Source organism: Pleuronectes platessa, chromosome 8 (genome assembly GCF_947347685.1).
Source record: "Pleuronectes platessa chromosome 8, fPlePla1.1, whole genome shotgun sequence".
Taxonomy (NCBI): Eukaryota; Metazoa; Chordata; class Actinopteri; order Pleuronectiformes; family Pleuronectidae; genus Pleuronectes; species Pleuronectes platessa.
In genome coordinates, this window is record NC_070633.1 from 15,549,615 (window position 1) to 15,570,660 (window position 21,046).

Below are 21,046 nucleotides of genomic sequence, written 5' to 3' on the forward strand. Positions count from 1 at the left end.
GCTGCAGTGAGAATTTAATGTGTTTCACCTCAAGAGTCTAATTTGATGCAGCCAGTGTGTGTTTGTACCTGGCCTCCAGCTCCCTGTGCTGGGCCTCCAGGCTGCGGTTATTGCTCCTCAGCTGAGAGTGCTTGTCCAGCAGCTCCTCCAGCTCCACCTCCTGCCGCTGCTGCAGCGCCGTCATCCGCTCGTGGTCCCGCCTCACAGCCTCCATCCTCGCCACCGTCTCCACCCGCTCACGCGCCCAAACCTTAGACTCGGCCTCCAGGGTGGCACTCCGGGCCTCGCCCTCGTTGCAGCATGCAAGCAAAGCTGAATGCTGGGAGCTCAGTGATGCTTGGTCCATCTATGTTTTTTTATATGTAGTACAAAACAGAGAAAGCATGTCTGTAGATGTGACTCTAGATTTATTGCCCTTCATTTCCTGAGAGTGGGAGGAAGTAGAGGCGTGTCGTTCATCTTTATTAGCAGTTTATGGTTTTCTCCCTGTTAGCAGTCTTTACGCTAAGCTAACATGCTGCTGACGTCAAATGCATATTTACCTTGCATACATTATAATTATATATAAATATTTCATATCCAATCCTTACAGTCTTTATAAAATTGTCAAAATTTACTGCAAAAAGTACCTGTGCTTCAATTTAGACACTAAAATAACGTGTGTAAATATTAAATGAGAATTCAATAGGTTCCAAGTTGGGACATAATCATGCTCTCTGTCTGACCTGCAGCTGGGTGTTGAGTGTCTGCAGTTGGGTGCAGGACTCCTGCAGACTGAGCGAGTGCCGGTGCAGAGCCTCCAGCTGCTCCTTGAGGTGCTCACATGAGTCCTGGGACTGGGACAGACGCGACATCAAGGCCTCCTGTCCTGCGAGTGCCACTGCTTTCTGACGGAGAGAAAAAGCCCTTTTGTTCACAGCCATGTTCAACAGCAGCGGCGTATAAGGCTGGGTTACCTCTAACACACACCGCTCACAGCTATAATCAATCAATCAAACGTTTCCACAGCACCTTTCATACAGGTCAGTGCAGTTCAAAGCGCTTCACAATTAACTGCTGAGCCGAGAATAAGAAAAAACAAATAAACTACTGACATTTAAATACTATATTATACATTTTAAAAGCTATAATAACAATAGAGACAAACAGACAGAAATAAATAGAAGAAGATACTAATATTAGATCAGAACTTGTTGTATTTTGTAAACCTGCTGAAGGTATAAAACCTGCTCTTTTATCCAAACTCCGAGTGAACTTGCAGCACAGCACAATTAATATGAATATTTTAAGTACTGGCAGAGCGACAACACGCCTCATGCGTTCATCGTCTCCAGAGTCTGCCGCTCAGCTCTGTGTGTGTCATAGCTCTTTATTCACTTTGGAGTTTGTCACATTTTCTACCAGCACCTGGTCCAATCATTCGGCTTCACAGGGGATCTCTACTTTTATTTAGAGATCAAGTTTTACTCTCTTTTTAGTTTAATTTTTATTTCCATTTGATGCTGCTCTCTCCTTCTGATCCACTGCTTTTCAGAGGGAAATATTGTACTTTTATTCTGCTACTTTAATCTGGAAGCTATCGTTATTAACTATTACACAGTTTAAGATTTTACATTAAGGCTCCTGCATTATAAATGACTGCACTTTGTTGAGGATTAAACCAGTAGTTAGATATATTTAGCTTGTGATGCTACACACAAAGCAGTGTGCTGTTGTCACCATCAAAGAGGAATTCTGGTAATCTCCCCTTATGAGGCAACTGTGAAATACTAAATGTCCACTGGAAGTTATCTTTTTAACAAATAAAAAGCTTGAAAGTCTGGAAAATTGCACATGCTAAACAAGAAGCCTCACTCCAAACCATAAAACTAGTTGTCCCTCCTCTGCTCGTTGCCTGTCCCTGTCTCTCTCCTCGTTGGCTCTTCAATTTGTTGGAACTCTTGGTCCGTATACTCTGGAGCAAACGTGTAGGGACGACCATAAGAAAATGACTCAGCCATAACAGTTTCTCTCAGTAAAAACCCAAACCCCTCTCTCCAACTCTCTCTCACTCATGTTGCCATTTCCGTCTTCCAGTAACAGAGGGACAACGAGGAGAGGAGGGACCACCAGATGCTGCTGGTGTGTCTTCCTCCAATTTCACTCTTACTTTCCGGCCAAGAAAGGTGAAATGCAAGAAAAAACTACCGGAGAAAAATGAATTCAAATTTGTTGTAGTGGCACTTTGAGCCCCAACATGTGTACTTGCACTTTGTTGTGAGTGAAACCAGGAATTGGAACCTCAAGGTGACAGCTTTGTTTCCTCTGTCCGGATGTTAACCTTTAAATCCTGACGATGTTAATGCAGCACCACACCGACTGAGCAATGCATTGAATGAAATCTCTGACCTTGGCAATGCTGGATGTTATAGCTCAATGCATGTGTGTGTGTGTGTGTGTGTGTGTGTGTGTGTGTGTGTGTGTGTGTGTGTGTGTGTGTGTGTGTGTGTGTGTGTGTGTGTGTTTGAGGGAGAAAGAAATATAGAAATAGTAATAGCAGAAGCAAGAGAGCAGGAGTGGAGATAAGGAAGATTAACAGTAGCCAAAGTGACATTATAAAAACTGATGAGCAGAGATAAAGCAGTAGCTTTGGAAATAAAGTGCTGCACTTGTGGGTGTGTACTGTGAGCTGATAGTCGTCAAACATCCCTAGAGCAAGAATAATATAATAATATAGATCACCTTCTACTCGCAGCAGTTGGACTGATCCACATTGACAGCCTGTAAATGTGATTCAAAGTCCGACACCAGCACACAGCTTATTCAAAGACTTGCATTCAACACACCTCTTTTTCCAGCTCTGCCAAACGCTCACTCAGCTGCCGCTCTGTCTCTCCTGTGGCAGAATCATGAGTCACAGAAAGGTCATGACCTTTGCTGGCTCCAGGGGATTGATCCAGAGGTGACGTGTCCTGGGTGGGTGTCAGACTGAGGTGCGTCTTGTTTGACGAGTCTGCATCTGAACTAGACGTAATGTCCGCTTCCATACTTCGTCTTTGCTTTTCCAACTGGAGAAGAGACTCGCTCTCCATAAGACACCGGGAGAGCGACTCTATTCTCGCCTCTGATTGGCTGAGGGAATCTGTAACCGTCTTCTGTTCAGCTTCGGTTTTTTGTAGTTTCTGGCTCAGACGTTTGACCTCAGTGGACAGTTCCTGAAAACGTGTGTGCTCATTGGATAGGTCCTGGTTAGAGAGAGAGATATGACACAATAAGTCTTCAAAGTTTAAAATCTATATAACAAGTCTGGTGATCTTTGAACATAAGCAATACAACGATATATTGAACTCTTGTTATATTGCTAATTATGAAAATTGTATTACCATAATTGGTGTTTTATTACAAATCTAACAAAACATGTTTTCAAATGTTTTGCTTGTCTTTAAGTCTTAAAAGGGACCCATCTTCATATAATCCTGTTAATACCACTGTGTATTTTTGGCTGAGCTCCATGCTGCACACTAATGACATGCGGTAATGTTCACTGACCAGACGTTAATACATGCCGTCAAGGAATGATTCACTGACTTGACAGCTATCAATCAAACTGTGTCTTTGGCTGCAGCCAATATAAAAAAAAAAGGAGACATAACAGTTTGTTTTGATTGATTGACTCAAGCTTAACATCATCAATTTGTGTCATTGCTGGCAGCAGAACGGTCTTTGTTGCATATTTAATATATATTATGTTAAACTTCATATATAACACATATATGAAGCATTGCATTTTGGGATTGTTATAAGAAGGTTTTCGATTTGACTGCACAGGGAAGAAGATTCACACTCTGAGACACCTCAGCTAGTGATAATCAACACTGTGCACTTTGTTCTTAACAGGGCATAATAATGTCGGGTTCCTGGGGGTGTTTTAAGGTTTTCCACCTCTATTTAACATATGCACTGCTTTGTGCGATAATGATTGGTGAAAATCCAGAAACTGTGCTAGTCAAACTGCACTTTTCTTTGTATGCAGACTTTCTTTGCTTTTTCAGTATGAACCGACTGAATTGATGTGCAGCTTGTGTGACCTATAGACCTAATAATACAGAATATATACATTCACTTGCACAGGGCAGACACACACATCATAGAATAGAGTGGACTGCTATTAATATGACTTTATATTCAACAAACAAATCTCAGTTTGAGGAGGCCATTCCTGCTTCCTAGATAAAGGTAGACACTGAGTTTAGCTTCCACTACAGTCCTGCAGCAGTGATTACCGTCAGTGACTATAGACAACACATCACAGACACACACATGCACAACCACCCACACACACCTGGGACAGTGAGCTAATCTTGGCCTGAGCGTCAGTGTACTGCTCCTGCAGCTGCTGTTTACCCTCCTCCGTGCTGGTTAATCGAGTGCTCAGGTCTTTCTCCAGGTCTTGTAGCCGAGTGCAGAGCTCCATAGACTCAGACAGCTGCTGTAACACACGTCTGCATACAGAAACACACAGACACCAGAGGCAATACAGGTCAGACAGAGGGTCGAATGAAGATAGAGTTGACATTACAGGTAAATGCATGGTGCAGCCAGCAGCTCTCTCTGAAGCCCTGTAAAGCTAACTGCCTGCCTCAGCTCTTGATCAGGGTCAAGTGTGCCTACAGGAAAGTGTGTGTGTACCTGTGCTCTGCGTCCAGATCCCTCGCTCTCTGGTTGCTGCTCTCCAGGGCCAGGGTTGTGCTCTCCAGCTGCTGCCTCAGTCTTGCTGCCTCCCTCTCTCTCTGCCTCCCCTTCTTTCGCTGGTCATCCAGCTCCAACTGACACACCTCCTTCTCCTGCTCCAGCCGCGAGGCCTCCAGCAGCGCCTGGTCTCGCGCCCTGGCCAGGGATTCGGCCTCCAGGGTGGCCTCCCGCAGCTCAGCCTCCAGCTCCTCCTCCCGACGGCGAGACGTCTCTAGACTGCGTCCCTGGCGATCCAGCTCTGCTTTGAGAGTCTGGGTGGTGAGCTCCAACTGGTCGCTCTGGTAAAAGAGGAGAGATGGAGGAGTCAGGCTATTTTGATTCTTGCTGCTTGATTAGCTACCTTTATTAATGGCCTGAGAGGCAACCGGCTGGGGATCTTGTGGACAGTGGAAAATAACAAAGACAGACAAAAGACAGAAATAGACAGAATATGATGGACATGATGGTATTGCCAATAACTCACAAAATAACAGATGTTCCAAGAAGATTTAAGTTAAATAAACAATTAAAATAGAATGAATTAATACAAATGTAACAAAAAGTTACAGAGCTAAAAATTGGATCAATAAATAAATCAACAATCATGAAATTAAACTTTAAAACTGTATATGAAAGAAGAGTTATTCGTATACTAAAAGAAAAGAAAGAAAAAACATAATAATAACATAATATTCTTGTAAACCAAATCAACACAACGATTGTGTTTAGTTTTAATTCAGTGGAGTATATTGATGGGGTTTAATTTTCTGTTTGGGTTTAATTCACCACTACAGCTCAGAATGTAACAAGAAACTGCTTTGTTTTATGAATTTAACATTTTAATTTGGCGCTGACAAACAAATGGGATTTTTTTTATTCCAACACCAAATTGATAGCAGAATATTTTCTCTGCTGTAAAATTCAGAGAGTTGTTTGTTTTTGTATAGTTAAAACATTATTCCCCAGTTTTTCATGGTTATCTACATGTGTATATTGTGTTTGGTTGTTGGCAGATGAGAATCACTTGCTGTGAAATAATTAGGTCAGAAAGGAAAGGACGATTTATTTGCCAGACAAAAGTTGGAATCATTATAAAAGAAGGAAAGTTTGAAAATAAAAATATTGAATATCAAAAGGCACCACTTCACTACCTGACTCACATTCTCAAAAATATATATATATACTATAATAAAAGATATTTGGATTTTTACCCCAGAAACAAACCTGCTCCCAATTTGGCCGAGTCAAACTTGTTGCCATGGGACTACAGAAATAAATAAAAATTGTATTAAACCCCTAATATCAAAGGAACCAATTCACTAAGCGATTTAACATAACTGTGAAGTTTCATTAAAAAAAACTGGGAATGGTTTTGGAGTGTCCAATTATCCCTGGTTCGTCCCCTGTGTGTTTAGTCTCTCTGCTCCCAGTTGGTCTGTTCATGTCCCCGGTTTAGCTTGTGCTCTAGTTTGTCTCAGTCAGTCGAGGCTCCTGCTTCTGTTTGGTTCAGCTGTGTTTCTCTTCTGTTTTCCAAGCCGCTCGAGTTCAGTGTTTGAGTTTTACCCCCTAGTTATCCCCCATGTCTCTACTTTGTTCTTTGTTCGCTTTTCGGACCTTCCTTTGCCTGCCTACCTTCCTGCCTGCTCACCAGCGACTGTAAGCCTTTTTATTTATTCACTATTTTATACTGCATCTGCCTTGATTCTGCCAGAGTCCTGTACACCTTAACCTCAATACTTCCCATCTTCTCCTCTCAAAGCAGACAGCCGCCAGCCCAGAGCTTGATTCCACTCGAGGTTACTTCCTGTTAGAAGGAAGTTTTTGCTCACCGCTGTTGCCAAGTGCTCGCTCACAGGGGGCCAAATAAATTATATTATACAAAGTATTGTATAGACCTGCTCTATATGAAAAGAGCCTTGACATGAAGTTAGTAGAAACTTTTTGACATGTTCATTTGTATCAAACTGTATATTGTACAGTGAAAGCATGTGTGTTTCGCCGCCACACAGCAAGATGGCTCGTGGTTCGAACCCCTGTTCGGCCAGGGTCTCTCTGTGTGGAGTGTGCATCGTCTGTGTGGGTACAAGTTCAACTTCAAGTTAACTTCATTATCCCAGATGAGAAACTTGGCTTACAATCAGATGCAGAGGACACACAAACACAAAGTGAACAGAACATGGGATTGACTCCAGCCCATTCAGCAACCGGTATAGATATATGAATATGTATGGATCATAAGAGTATTGAAAATATATGTACAGCAAACTTTTGGTAAGTAGATATTAAGTGTATATATGACATCTATGTTCTCTTCATAAAACTAGAATGGCGCTCAGTAGAGCTCAGACAACCTCTTCAGCTGAACACTCCTACATGATCATCTAGTTCTTAGAGTATAAATATAAAATAAAAAAGGATAATGGTCTGATAATCTAATGATTCATTTTTCATGTTTCTTCATACATCTTCTTCAAACTTGCACAAAACACATCATCAGTGTTCTAACCTTACCACAGGCTGCCTCAGCCAGGTGATCAACCCTCTGCCTGCTTCCAAGGGGCATAAAATCATAAAACAAGGAAATACTGGATCTGCCACTTAATCTGCATCCACTCAAATATGTGATGGTTCCTTCCCAGACCAAGGCCCTATCCTTTCACCAAGTTAGGGGGAAAACCCATTTCGTATTTTGCATAATCATAAAAAGAAATAACCCAACAAACCAGGAACAGACACAGGTGAAAAAATAACCTCCTTGATGGAGGTAAAAATGATGCTAATACATTAGAATATTACAACATCTCTGTGAATGGGAGAAATGTAATAGTTTTATAGTGTTTATGAAATGCTAACTTAGCTCTGCTCTTTTATTCAGCTTGTAATTTCTCCGATGCTTCACTTTAGTAGCACATTATGCAAAGTATTTAGAGACTCACAAAGGAGAGTCTGAAAAAATGAGATTCGGTTTGATTTTCACTGAACCTTCATCTGGGATTTGCACTGAATAAATTGTAAAACATCTTCAGCCTGTGATCTCTGGTCTGACTGTCGATGAGTTTTTGTCAATATGTGAATCTCTGCTTCAAAACACACTCGCTTGCTCAATGCTGGTTGTATGAAGACCTTGTGGTTTTACAGCTTGAATCGTGCAGGTCACTTCATGCTGTCAAGTTGACCTCCAGCTGAAAAATGTCTATGTTTAATAATATAATTAGTTTTCAAATGAATAAATCTGGCAAGCAGAGTCTCTATCTAATGTCATTCATTCACTGTAATTATTGCAAGAGTTTACAGAAAGATGAGATTTACGATTAAAAATAGGATCAGATTTAGTCATTGAGGACTGTGGTTACTCAGCTCCCTGTCATTTGGTTTCTTTGTGTATTTCTCTGTCTACCATCTGTTCATTTTTGCTGAAATTAAGTAACCTGTGCCGTGGTGAGGAAAATGTTTTGGTGTCACATCAGGTGTGTGGGTTTGTGTGCTCGCCAACCTTGCGCTGGGCGGTACGCAGGGTGTCCACCGTGCTGCGGAGCGCCTCCTTGTCTCTCTCCAGTGCGGCCCGCTCGCCCTCCAGGGTGGCGATGACCGTGGTCTGCATCCTGTGAAGCTCGGCCTGGCTCCGCAGGCGACACAGCTCCTCCTCCATGGTCAGACCGTCCAACTGAAGCACCTGAGAAAAAAAACACAGGGGGAAATTCACTTGTCGGAGGCTTCAGTTCGTGTGGCTGCTGAACTGTGTTGTATCAGAGGTTTGTTGTTATTTAGCCCTCTGAATGAAAATCCAATACAAAAATAAAAGAACACATTTGAATACATTTTTCTCAAATATGGTTTCTGTCAATTGCAATAGTTTAAGTCACACTGATGGACGACCATGTGCTTATTTTTCTAGTAAGTTTTGTTTTAATTAGTTATATGATTGACAGCTACGACTGACTCGCGTTTGGTTTAGCATGTGTATCAGCGGGACCTCACTATATGAAGATCAGATGAATATGCAACAAAAATTTTAAGTCTCCAGCCAGGTTAGCAGCTCTACTTCAGTACACTGGTGGTCTGAGCTAAATGTTAACATAATGCATGTATAATGTACAGTGTCGTGTGTTAGCCTGCTTACATTTGCTAATTAGCACTAAAACAAAGAACAGCCAAGACTAGAGGGTACGTTATTAGTTATATGGACAAATGCAAATTTCCATGTGAAATGAAAGTGATTACAAATCCTCTCGTGAGGTACATGAATGTCTCTACTCGATTCCATTACAACCTCTCTAAACGTTTATGTCTTTAAGTCTGGATAAATACCTCAAGTAAATGAAAATATTCTATAATTATTACTGTACTAAAACACATTCTCTTAGGAGATTGCAAGACAATTACAGGACTTACAATAAGTTAGTGCTGGAATGAATCTGTGCACCTTCTACCAGTAGGGGGGATATTACTTGTTACAATAAATGTTATATCAATCCATCCATCCATCCATCCACCCATCCATCATTACCTCGATCTGCCTGCGAGCTTCTCCCAGACTTCCAGCGGCTTTCTTCAGGCGCAGCAGCTCAGCCTCCAAGACCACCAGCCTCTGCTCAGCCTCCCCAGTTTTCTTGCTCTGCTCTCCCAGCTTGGAGTACAGAACCTGGGCCACATTAGCCTGTCTGTCAGCCTCCTCCTGGGCCTCCATGAGTCGGGTTGTCAAAAGCTCCACATCGGGAGCAGGCGAGCAGCACTCAGTCTGCTCTGCAGCTGTGCTCTCGGCGTTATCTTTTATGCTTTGTGGATGCTTCTGGACCTCGGAGGTTGTTGTTGACGCCGGCTGCTCTTCCTTTAGTCCACTTTCTCTCTCCTGTCTCTCCCTGTCTTTCTGCCCCCCCTCTGCCTCTCCCCTCCTTTTGAGCTCAATCTCCTCATCACATGGTTCACCTTTTCCCCCTATAATGCGGAGAACCTCCTCACCCACGCCTGCTTCCCGCTGGGTCCCAAGGATTTCTCCTCTTCTCTCCCTCCCCTCCATCATCTTCACCCCTCCTTCTCCCTCCCCACGGCAGGATTCAGAGCCCTGGACTCCCCTCTCCCTCCTCTCCTCCTCCTCTCTGCAAGGCTTCTTCATTCCTTTCCCCCTCGTCTGGTCTTCTTGGATTTGGAGTTTGGTCACAAGCTGTTCTAGGTGCTGCTTCAATGTGGCATTTTCATTCTTCAAGTTTTGAAACTGAAAAGTATAATGGGAGAGAAATGTTTATGCTTTTCAAAGCTTTGAATTTCTTCTGTTTCTTTTCTTTTGGTGATTCCATGCATCGAACATGAAACAACTTGAATGCATTGTGAGCAAAAAGATGATTTTTGGTTGGTTATAAAAAAAATACAAAGGCTCTGCTCTACACATATAAACAAAGAGGCAACTGAACAGTAAGGTCACAGCTATCACAGATTATTGTACAATTCAGAGAATATGGTGATACACTGTAAGATAAACCATTAATACTGCATTTCTACATGTGAAGAGACAACCCATTGCAAGCCTATCTGTGTTTTAATTTATCTGTGGATTTGATACAAGTTGATCGATGATTGAGAAGCAATTCATGGTCATTGGTAGTACTGTGACTTTAGATCATCAGCTGGTAATCCAAACAGCAAGCTCTGTGCTATTTTTAATCATATTTTGAGACACGTATGGGACTCAAATCTTTCAAATCCCAGTAATTTCTTACTACTCATCTACGTAACATTAATCGGCCCCGCCGGACCATCACACCCTACAGTGCTGACATTCTCGTTCACTTCCTGGTTACCTCCCTCATCGCTTACTTTAACTCCCATCTTCTTGGTCTCCCTCCCAAATTCCTTCATAAGCTTCACCTAGTACAGAACTCTGCCACTCGCATCACTTCGAAAACTCCCTTCATTAATCACATCACTCCTGTCCTTCAGCAGCTTCATTGGCTCCCGGTCAAATATTGCATTGTTTTTTAAGATTATGTTTCTCTCCTACCGTTCCAAACTTCTTCCATCACTGTACCACCTGCCTGCTTGACCACCATGGGATCTAGAGTGTTCAGCCACTCTGCTCCCCGCCTCTGGAACTCCCTCCCACTGGACATCCTTAATATTGACTCTCTCTCCATTTTCAAATCCTGTCTCAAAACTCATCTTTTTAAACTGGCATATTCAGTCTAGTTGTTTTCCATTTGGCCATACCTACACTATGTTTTATTCACTGCTAATTTCATTTATCTTTTTCACACATTGTTATTTTTCCTTTGTTCTGTTTTTATCTCTGCCTTTGTCGGGTGACCTTGAATGCTGTGAATGGCCCCTATGAATACAAATTTAATCATTATTATTATTATAAGTTTTTCATTTATAGGTTTATAGACAATATTATTGCATAATATTACTTGTGTATGTAAGAAATAGCACTCTGAGACAGAAAAAGACATTGTATATGAAACATTTCTATTATATCTGTTGAATTTGGTTCTTTAACAACCTACAGTAACCCTCAGGTCCCTCTCTGCTCACCTCTGTGAGTGTGTTCTGATGCTCCAGCTCCGCCAGCTCATCCTTTGTTTCTGGAGAATCCGCCTGTAGCGACAGGAAATCAATTAACTCCTACAGCTGCTTATCCAAAAATCTTTAGCGGCTCAGACACTTACAGATGCTAAGTCTACAAGTGATTTCAATAAACACACCAACGTACTTTTTCTGGTGATGATTATAATACATAACGGCAAACTCTACACAGTTTATGCTCTGCTTCACATAGCATGGAGTTGAACATGTTCTTCTAGAGCTCTGTCATCTCTCTTCTGTCCCTCACTCTAACCACTGATCTCTCCAACACACTTTCATTATCTACATTTTTGTAGCAGGGGATAGGTAAACTGTTAGGGTTAGAGTTAGATGCCTCGACTCTGACCTCCTGCTGGGCCTGTAGCTCCTCCAGTCGTCTCCTCAGCTCTGCGTTCTCCTGCTCTGCTCCCAGCAGCCTCAGCGTTGAAGCCTCACCCACCTCCACGCTCAGCGGCTTCTGATCTGTGACAGAGGAAGGGATAAATAAAGAATAAAGCATAAAAAGGAGGAGAGGCGGAAAAGGAAAATGGAGGAAAAGAGATTGAACTTGATTATAGCTGATTGATAACCTGTGGGCCAGTATTCCCCTTAACATATTTCCTCTTATCAGTTAATTAAAATGTCTTAAATGACAAGGTGCAGAGAGGCAGCGGCTCTGACCAATCAGTTCGCTCAGCTCCTCGTCAGAGTCCAGTTCTGATTCGTGGAAACGTTGGCGAACCGCAGCGACCAGAGCAGGAACGCTGCCCCCTCCGTCGCTGCTGCTGTGCCTCAGGTCTGCCTCAAGGCTCATGTTCATCTCCAGCAGCTCGTCAACTCGCTGCCGCTCAGTCTCCCGCTCCTACACACACACACACACACACACACACACACACACATTGATGTCAAGGGGCACACACACAATATACAATATATAAGATATTTACCACATTTATGTCATACAAGGTTTTTAAGAAAGACTGATTATTTCCTTACATATTAAACACACATGTACATACAAACAGAACCCTCACAAACACTAATATGTCCAACACTACCATTTAAAATTAGACACAAACAAATTAAAAATATTTGCAAATGTTTTTTAAAGTAAATAACTGTATAAAAATGTATTATCACGAACACAAAGTTAGACATCTTGGCTCCACCCACCGCTTCCACATCCATGATTTTATTTCGCAACAGAAGATTGTCCCTCTCCAGTTCCCTTAACGAAGAGCAACGCGCTCGAGCGCCTGTCAGCTGTTCTTCCAGGAGAGCTTTGGTCTCCTGCAGCGCCGCGCACAGCTGCTGCTGCTCCTGCAGGGGGCGCCGCACACAGGGAGAGATAACATGGAATGGTATAGTGGAGTCATCATTATGTCAACCGGACATTAGGTGGACCCTCAGAACAAATATTTGACCACCTTTTTTCTAGAACCCAAATTTGGCGAGCGGAGGCCAACACCGATATTAGTGAGAAAAAATGTCAGATACGGTTCGTCAACCGATGTTTATATAAGAAAAACAAGCAACGATTCCTGAGTTGGCATCATCAACCTTCATGACCATGAAATGCAATTGAGGTTTGATATTTTTCAGTTTACTCATAAACTTTATCATAAATTATAAATAAGATGAAAATAATAATTCAAACAAATATATAGAACTTGAATAAAAAATAAACAATATGTTTTTATGTACAATATAAACATTCTTAAAGTCCTTACTATAAATCCTTTCTGCATTGTTTAATTTGTATAATAAAATGTTTTATACTGGCAAATGTAAATGCTAATACCGATTTTTCTTGACCAACCAGATCCTTCGTCTGGCTCAAATTTTTCATCTCACCAAAGCTTTTTGATCTTTGTCCCACACTTGTCTGCACCAGAAAACAATATGAAATGTTGTGGACACAGTCAGGACTTCATGTATTCTGTGAGAAGCGATTGTAATTTACAATGCAACCACTTCCTCTAATTTGCCCACACCTATAACTGCCACAGTTGTTCTTACATTTCAAAGAATTTGGCCAGTAATTTCCTCTATAGTTAAACATGAAGAGACAAGTAGTATGGGTCTATAGTCGTGCATTGGCTTTAACCTCAATTGGGGTAGTTATGATGAAAATGCATGCAGGAAGTGGCGTGGAAAGGAAAGAAAGAGAATGATGCATCAAGGTCCCCTAGTATGGAAGATAATATGTGAGTTTATAGAGCATAGAAAACTGTTCTATACTTATTATGTAGTGTGATCAAATCCTATTAATCTTGTTATGCTATTGAAGTTCTCATCCAGCAGTTTGTCACAATTAAATACTGACACCATGATAATACAGCAGAGTATGTGAAATGAAAACCCTGTGTGAGAAAAGAATTTATGGAAAAAATAGTATTGTTCCAGAATCGGATCTGAGAATCAAGATGTCATACTGAGACTTGTATAAAAAATGCAGCATCCTTTTTTATCCAGCAACAAAAGCCTGACATGACTTCTGGCTGCTTTTCATTCGGATCTTTTGAGGCAGTTTTCACCAGAGAGGGAAGAATCTCCTCCTCTTGAAACGAAAACATCACTCCATAACCTCATATTCGATGACGATTTCGTCTTCAGAAAGAAGAAAGGTTACAGCTCAGAACTATAACAGGTGTCATCAGTGCATGTAAAACTGTGTTTAAAGTCCCTTCTTATTTTGTAGGCATCGAGTTTGTGTCTGTTAGTTATGGTAGCAGCCTCAGCAGAGTAATTGCTGAGGCTAACTCTACCACTAAAATAATGTGTGACAGGATAATAAACACAAGTATTCAGACAAACAGATGCTAAACAAGGCAACATGATGATTATGAACCAATTGATTTTTGAGCAAAACGAGCCTATAAAGATCCAATTATGTGAACATTTGTGATTCTTCCCTGTGTGATTCATTATTAGAGATGTCACCGAGATTGTCAGCCCTTTACTTGGTGCAATCTCCATTATCACGGCCTGAACTGTGAAGGTAGGATCTGAACTGTTAGAAACTGGAGTTTTCCAGCACAGATTGCATATAAAAATTTGATGTTCGCTCTTCTTCTAAACTTCACAGTGTCAAAATTAATTATGAATCCCAACACAAGAAAAACTCATCCCGCTGTCTAATTTGGGCTGTCACAGGGAAGCAGAATAAATCATAATAAGAAGGTGACAGCGAGGACACTGGGGTGTTTTACAAGGATTTGAGCACATTTTACGCCTCAGAACAGCTCTACTACCACAGAATAAATCTCATTTGGGTATAAAAGTTCTGATAACCGAAGCCATACTCCTGCTCTCTGTCAATGAAGCAGCTCCCAGCAGTAAATCCCGATGACATCATACAATATAACCTCGTTTTCTGACATTGTTCATACTCACTCCTGATGGAAAAGCTCACAGCCATAAGATGGAATATACGGCTTCTGAGAGAACGTCTTTTAAAAAAAATAATAGCTACTCAGGGAACACTTTTAAAAGGGGATCTTCTGGATACGACCTTCACTTGTAATGTTTATAAGATGAACTATCTTTGTTTTTGTCGCTTTTTGTGTGTTTATGTCTAAAATGTCTGATGTCTATATGTAACACACTGTCACAACAATACGGATGTATTTCATGGTGTTGATGTAGACGTGCTGGTTGTTCCCTCTGTGGTGTAAAGTGCTTATTTCGAAGTGTGTAAGTGTGAGTGTGTGTGTGTAAGCGTGCATGTGTATGTACCTTCAGCTGAGTCCGTGTGAGCTCCAGGGTGCGTAATCTGTGTTTACAACTTTGAAGCTCAGTCTGGAGATGCTCGGCCCGTGTAGCTCGCTCGCGGGCGCAGTCCAGCTCATCCCGCAGTGCACGCATGCCCCTCACCTCACCCTGCAGAGTGCGGTTCTGCAGACACACACACACACACACACACACATATTCAAACACCAGTGGGAATGAGGTCAATAAAGGTTGTATACAGATATGGGATATGCAGCAGTACAAATGTTGACAAAGTCTGATACAGAGAGAAGGAATAGTGTGTGTCTGTGTGTGTGCGTGTGCGTGTGTGTGCATGTGTGTGTGTGTGTGTGTGTGTGTGTGTGTGTGTGTGTGTGTGTGTGTGTGTGTGTGTGTGTGTGCCTAACAGCAATAAAATATCCTCACAAAGATAAAAGGAGATTAAAAAACAATTTTCTACAAGACCTCAGATTCAATTTAATACCTTGACCAGGTTTAGATTTAGGAAATAATAGCATAGTGATGAACAGAATAAGAAAAGTCATTTAATTGAAGCTACTGAAACATTTAGTTATAGTAACAAATAATGCTTCAATGACAAAACCTTAGATTGTTAGTAATATTACTTCTACTGGACTGATGCAAATAAATGATTTGGTGAAGGAACATTGTGACCTCATATGACCCAGGATCATGCATCTAGATTTGTTCTGAATATTGTTCAACCTGTCAGGCTTAGCTGGGACAGAAGTTGAACTTTAACAGTAGTCCTCCTCTGGACAGCACAGTAGTTGGCTGCAGTGTTATTGCTGCTAAATAGGTGACCTAAGAGGAATCAACTTACTGGCTATAAAACGACAGCTGTGTTCTGTGCCGCTGGCTGTGCTTTACCCTTTTTTAGCCTAAAATACAGTGAATTATAGCCATTACCAAATTAGTTAAGTTTTATGTGTGATAAATTCTTCCTGTGTTCTCTAAAGCTTGTTAAAAAAAGTTACAACAGAAACATCTCAGAGTTGGCAGTACAAGTCGGGCTCAGCTGGGTCAGGTTCACTGCAGATCTCTGTCATGTGTCTGTACCTCTTTCTGAAGCTTCTTCAGCTGCTCCTCCATGGTTTGGATCTCCTGCGTGTTATCCAATAGCTGATCCCCTTTATCTTCCCTGGAAACAGTCAAACATAAAACCATCATTACTTCACTAGAATATTGCTGCCTTGTGGTTGTATGCCTGCACCAATCAGCACACTTTCAGACTACATACATTTCTTTTCCAAATTGATATGAGTTCACTGTGAACTTTAACCTCTGAAATCTCATCAGTTCATCTTGGAGTCACACTGGTCAAATTTGAGGAAATCCCCAGAAGCCAAACCTGAGTAATTCCGCTCAAGAGGCAAAAACCTATTTTGTGAGGCCACCGTGACCTTGAACAAGAAAATCAAATCAGTTCATCCGTGAGTCCGTGTGAACCCTAGTTGAAAGAATTCTCTTGATGCATTCTTCAGATAAGGGTGAGGCCAAATAGGGTTTTTGAGGTTTGTACCAAATTTGAAGAAGGCGTTCTTGAGATTTCGAGTTCACAGGGAGGCAGAGGGACAACACAAAAACAATGCACTGTGGAGGCATAAAAACATTAAAAATAAAAAGCAGTTCATAATTTTCTAACCATAATATTATGACGGGTTATATTTGCAAGAGACATGTATATCCAGAATTATAATTGGCCAACGGTGATATTACGTTATTTCACTCTGTGAATTGGATTAGAACGGTGAGCCCCTGATTGGTTCCCTAATGAGTAACAACTCACAGTTTTGTGTATTGTTAAGTGTGAATAAATCATTTGCACATGTTTTATGTTGACCTTTATCAAAACTTCTCTAGAGGCTCTCTTGAATTTCCATCTCACACACACACACACACACACTCACACTGGCACAAACACACTCACACTGGTACAGACTGGTACAGACACACACACACACACACCAACACGCACACAGATACGCATTCTTTTTCTTCTTCTTAGTGAGGACACTTGTCGGCATAATGCATTTGCCCGTCCCTTGCCCGAACCTTAACCATCACAACTAAATTCCTAACCCTAACATAAACCTAATTCTAAACCCTAACTTTGAAACCAAATCTTAGCCCTTAACCAAACCTTTGAAAAAGTCAGGATGGTGCACAATGTCCTCACTTTCCAAAAATGTCCTCACATCGCGAAGTCAATGGTAAAAATGGTACCCTTAAATATATAAGTACAAGTACAAGCCCACTCACAGTTGTTGTTTAAGGCGGCGGAGTTTGGCCTTGCTATCTGCCAGCTGGAGTGCCAGACCTTGGGGTGGCTCGTCGCTTTGACCGCCCAGGGGCACCGTGGTAGAGTCAGCCTGGGCCTCCCGCTCCCGACAAAGCTCTGCTATCCTCTGGGAGGGCGAAGGAGCCAGAGATGGGTCGATAGACGAGGCGAGGAACAGAGAGGTCGAAGGAAAAGATTTGAGAATGAGTCATAGAGAAAATAAGAGCGACTCACAGGAACGACGAAAAGGTTGTTAAAAGGTTTATACTCATAATGTTAAACGCGAGGATGCCTGTTGAAAACGAATGGAAAATATACTTCTAATCGAGATAGAAGAAGAAAAACAATCCAGTTTTCATGTGGTTACACAACAACAAACAACCAGGGTGGCTTATTTGAGTCAATTTGTTACACTTTGTCATAGAAACTAAAGGTTTGTAAAATGTCAGTCAAACTGCACACCGTTGTCAAAATAAACCAAAGTCATGTATTGAGTAATAATTGTGGTCTGCGTCTCAGAGCAAAAATGATCTTGCTCTTAATACATAATATATCTCAAAGTCTTTTGTTGCAATATCATTATTGAGAGAGTGCAGGAGAGCACCTCAGTCCACTGCATTTTAATTGTCATCTTAATATTCCACAGTATACTCATGCTTTCTGCATTTAAATATCTCCCACCGCCCACTCATCTGGAGTGCAACTACAACAATAACGTCAGAATTACTGCGATTTAAGTGGGATAAGGTATAAAATGTTGATCAAATATATGGCACGATGAAAAGTGCTGTACTTGCTTATGCATGCTTTCATTTTTCAGTTAATCTAATTTTATTACTTCTTAAAAAAGAAAATGTCTCATTATCATGCTGGTGTGGGTGAAATCTTCTTACAGGTCTCAGAGGAAAAACATCAAGACCATTTTTAGGATTTGCTCTTTTGTTTTTAGTGGATATCTTTTCTTCAGAGGTATAGAGGAAATACTCGGAGATATTGTTCTTATATAAGATGTTTTTCATCTTTCATCACAAAGGTCCGAAAGATTTATTTAGAATTTTTTTTATGACCATGCCAGATATCATCACAGCATGTCTGGCTTCTGCTCTAGAGGTTCTCTCACATTAATGTCAATATTATCATATCATTTCAAATGATAGTTGGACATTATGGGATTTACACTTATTTAGATTAAAAGCGGCACAACTTGTTACCTTTAGACAGAGCCCATACTGCTAATTCCCCCCTTTTCCAGTCCTTATGCTAAGCTAACCTAAGCTAACTGGCTTCTGGCTGCAATCACACATTTACCATGCAGAGGAAATTAGTATATCTTCCGAAATCTCAAAATGTTCTTTTACGGTGGACATGCATACCTCTAGGTGAGTGTCTCTCTGTGCCATCAGGCCTTGAATCTGTTTGGCCATGGAGCTGAACACTGGCTGTAAGTCTGCACCTTCCACCTCCACCAGCTCCTCCCACTGCAGCGGCAGCACCATGCGAGGATCCTGAGTCACCTGCAGCGAGGACAGGGTCTCAGGTTTGCGATGAGAAAACTTGACACAAAATGGCTGATGTGGAGACAAATTAGCCAGGAGGTATGAAGGTTGTGTGAAAACTAAGCAGAAATGCATCTGTTTGCAGTGGAAACATTTTTTTTCCTCAAATTTCTATATGTGCAGTGTGTCCAAAAATGCCTGACTAATGCATGCAAAACTAATAATTATGTAAACTGGTTTGAAATGTCCTCGGGTAGAAGGCATATGAACTGCAAGCAGGGGCATCCACCCTTGCAGGAAGGACTCCTCTCACCTCAGTGATTTATGAGGCTGGCAGAGAAAACGATGGTGGAAACATGCTGTTATTGTAATTCAGACATGCTGGTATGCAACATGCTGTTTTTCTAACACTGGCAATTATCCACAGGGTGTATTTTTAAAAGAGCACAATTTGGCATTCATGCCTTACTGGAGAGGACAGCGGAGAATGACAGAAAATAAATGAGGAAGAGGATGAAGAGAAAGAGGTGGAGGTAAAGAGTGGAGCAGGATCCATCCTGCAGTCACAAGTGGCAGCCAGAGGTAAAGAGGGAGCCAGCACAGTGACAGGCAGCTCACACTTACAAGGAGCAGAAGAGGTAACAGTTCCACACTGTCAGCCTTCAGGCCAGACCGTGATGTAATTCTTTACTAAATCATATTTATGAATAAAAATCATTTTAGAAGTGTCTCCCCCTGGACAGTATTTCCTCATACTGATGATCAGCAGGTTTTTTATATCTGAAGTGAACGTACCTGCTGAATACAGCTGGCAATGGCCGCCTGGGTCTCAATGTCCAGAGACTGAATCTGCTGAATGAAGGTCTCCTTCTTCTCACACTACGGACACAGAGGTTGTGTGTGTGTGTGTGTGTGTGTGTGTGTGTGTGTGTGTGTGTGTGTGTGTGTTTGTGCATGGGTGTGGATGGGTGTTAGATAAAAACATATAAATTTCAACATTTCTGTGTTTTCAAGCAAAGCTGTCAAACATTTAGGAGATTCTCTCTGATTTTTAAACTGAATATCTTTGGGTTTGGGCTGTTGGTCCATTTTAAAGCTGAATCTCATGATGACGGGCATTTGTTGTTACAATTGTTGATAAAAACCATCATTGATTGCAGCTGTACAATAATCGATTAATCAAATATTTGCTAATTAAACTAATTTATTATGTTATTAATCTATCATTAACAGTGGTAATATTCAATATGTAGAATACCAATGAAAAATATTTAATCCCCTCTTGAGAGCTACAACAATGTGCTTATTTTGAAGGTTTTTCCTTGATACTGAATAAACCAAATGTTTGACCTTCCAGATAAATACAATTGTGTTTGAACTAATCAAACAAGTTTAATAAGCTGCAGATCTCTCGTTCAGCCTTCCTTTCTCTATCGGTACAAATTTGCTGTTTCCTATTCTGTTATTGTCTCCATCATTTCAGCTTTCACACAATTCAAAATCGGAAGAATTTCTATTTTCCCCCAAACAAACAGTGTTGCCATCAGGGCCAGGTCTAGACAGGCATGTATGAGGGGGCAGCCACAAATCTTGAGGGGGCATTGTGCCTAACCCTAACCCTAACCCTATTTAGTTTGAGGGGGCACAACATTTATTTGAGGGGGCCAGGCCCCCTCTTGCCCCTGCCTAGACCCGGCCCTGGTTGCCATGGGATTAATCTGAAAGATGCTAAAACAGGGGCCTTATTCTGCCATGAAACATTGGATAAATTCAAATCTGGGCCTAAATAAAAAGTGTTGCCGTCACTTGAATAATTATTATTCACTCTTTGGGGAACAATAATATTTGTGTCAGATTTCATGTTGATCTATCCAGTAATTGTTTTACTCAGGGGCAGAGGATTGGGACCCAGAATCGAAAGCCTGACCACTGGGCTACTGCTCAAATCTCAAATACTGAACAAAAATACAAAGCACTGGTTGTCCAAAGATTCAGTAGAATAATGCTGGTGTCATTATCGACTTTTTAAAGAGTGTGGTTATCATGTGAGTCTGTGATCACCTGCACGGAACAACCCAATAAGAGGAGGAGCAGTCGCCTGAGTTCCTCCACCGCCGCCTCTGAGGACACAGAAATAACTGTCATCATCATTATCATCGCCATCGTCTCCAGCCCCCACCGCCATCCTTCCTATGATTATCCCCTTAATGTGTTTCACAGATAGTAGCGATATGGACTCGTATATAAAGTA

The 21,046-nt window shown here is 41.4% G+C and overlaps 2 protein-coding genes across 2 annotated transcripts in view; one reads left to right on the forward strand and one right to left on the reverse strand.

The window, feature by feature from the left end:
* rnaseh2c (ribonuclease H2, subunit C) overlaps nucleotides 1-8,144 on the forward strand; it is a 165,516-nt gene extending 157,372 nt beyond the window's left edge. Inside the window, exon 6 of the transcript XR_008339499.1 lies at nucleotides 8,135-8,144. The gene's annotated coding sequence lies outside the window, so the exon portion shown is untranslated. The remainder of the gene's footprint in view (nucleotides 1-8,134) is intronic.
* The window catches only part of ccdc88b (coiled-coil domain containing 88B), a 42,138-nt gene that overhangs the window by 11,449 nt on the left and 9,643 nt on the right, over nucleotides 1-21,046 (reverse strand). Inside the window, exons 5-21 of the mRNA XM_053428543.1 lie at nucleotides 20,857-20,915; nucleotides 19,591-19,674; nucleotides 18,673-18,813; nucleotides 17,281-17,426; nucleotides 16,078-16,159; nucleotides 15,004-15,162; nucleotides 12,439-12,585; nucleotides 11,947-12,127; nucleotides 11,633-11,748; nucleotides 11,236-11,298; nucleotides 9,218-9,922; nucleotides 8,204-8,383; nucleotides 4,669-5,009; nucleotides 4,322-4,481; nucleotides 2,826-3,224; nucleotides 726-887; nucleotides 69-346 (exon numbers count right to left, since the gene is read on the reverse strand). Coding sequence (XP_053284518.1) covers nucleotides 69-346; nucleotides 726-887; nucleotides 2,826-3,224; nucleotides 4,322-4,481; nucleotides 4,669-5,009; nucleotides 8,204-8,383; nucleotides 9,218-9,922; nucleotides 11,236-11,298; nucleotides 11,633-11,748; nucleotides 11,947-12,127; nucleotides 12,439-12,585; nucleotides 15,004-15,162; nucleotides 16,078-16,159; nucleotides 17,281-17,426; nucleotides 18,673-18,813; nucleotides 19,591-19,674; nucleotides 20,857-20,915 — 3,403 coding nt within the window. The remainder of the gene's footprint in view (nucleotides 1-68; nucleotides 347-725; nucleotides 888-2,825; nucleotides 3,225-4,321; nucleotides 4,482-4,668; nucleotides 5,010-8,203; nucleotides 8,384-9,217; nucleotides 9,923-11,235; nucleotides 11,299-11,632; nucleotides 11,749-11,946; nucleotides 12,128-12,438; nucleotides 12,586-15,003; nucleotides 15,163-16,077; nucleotides 16,160-17,280; nucleotides 17,427-18,672; nucleotides 18,814-19,590; nucleotides 19,675-20,856; nucleotides 20,916-21,046) is intronic.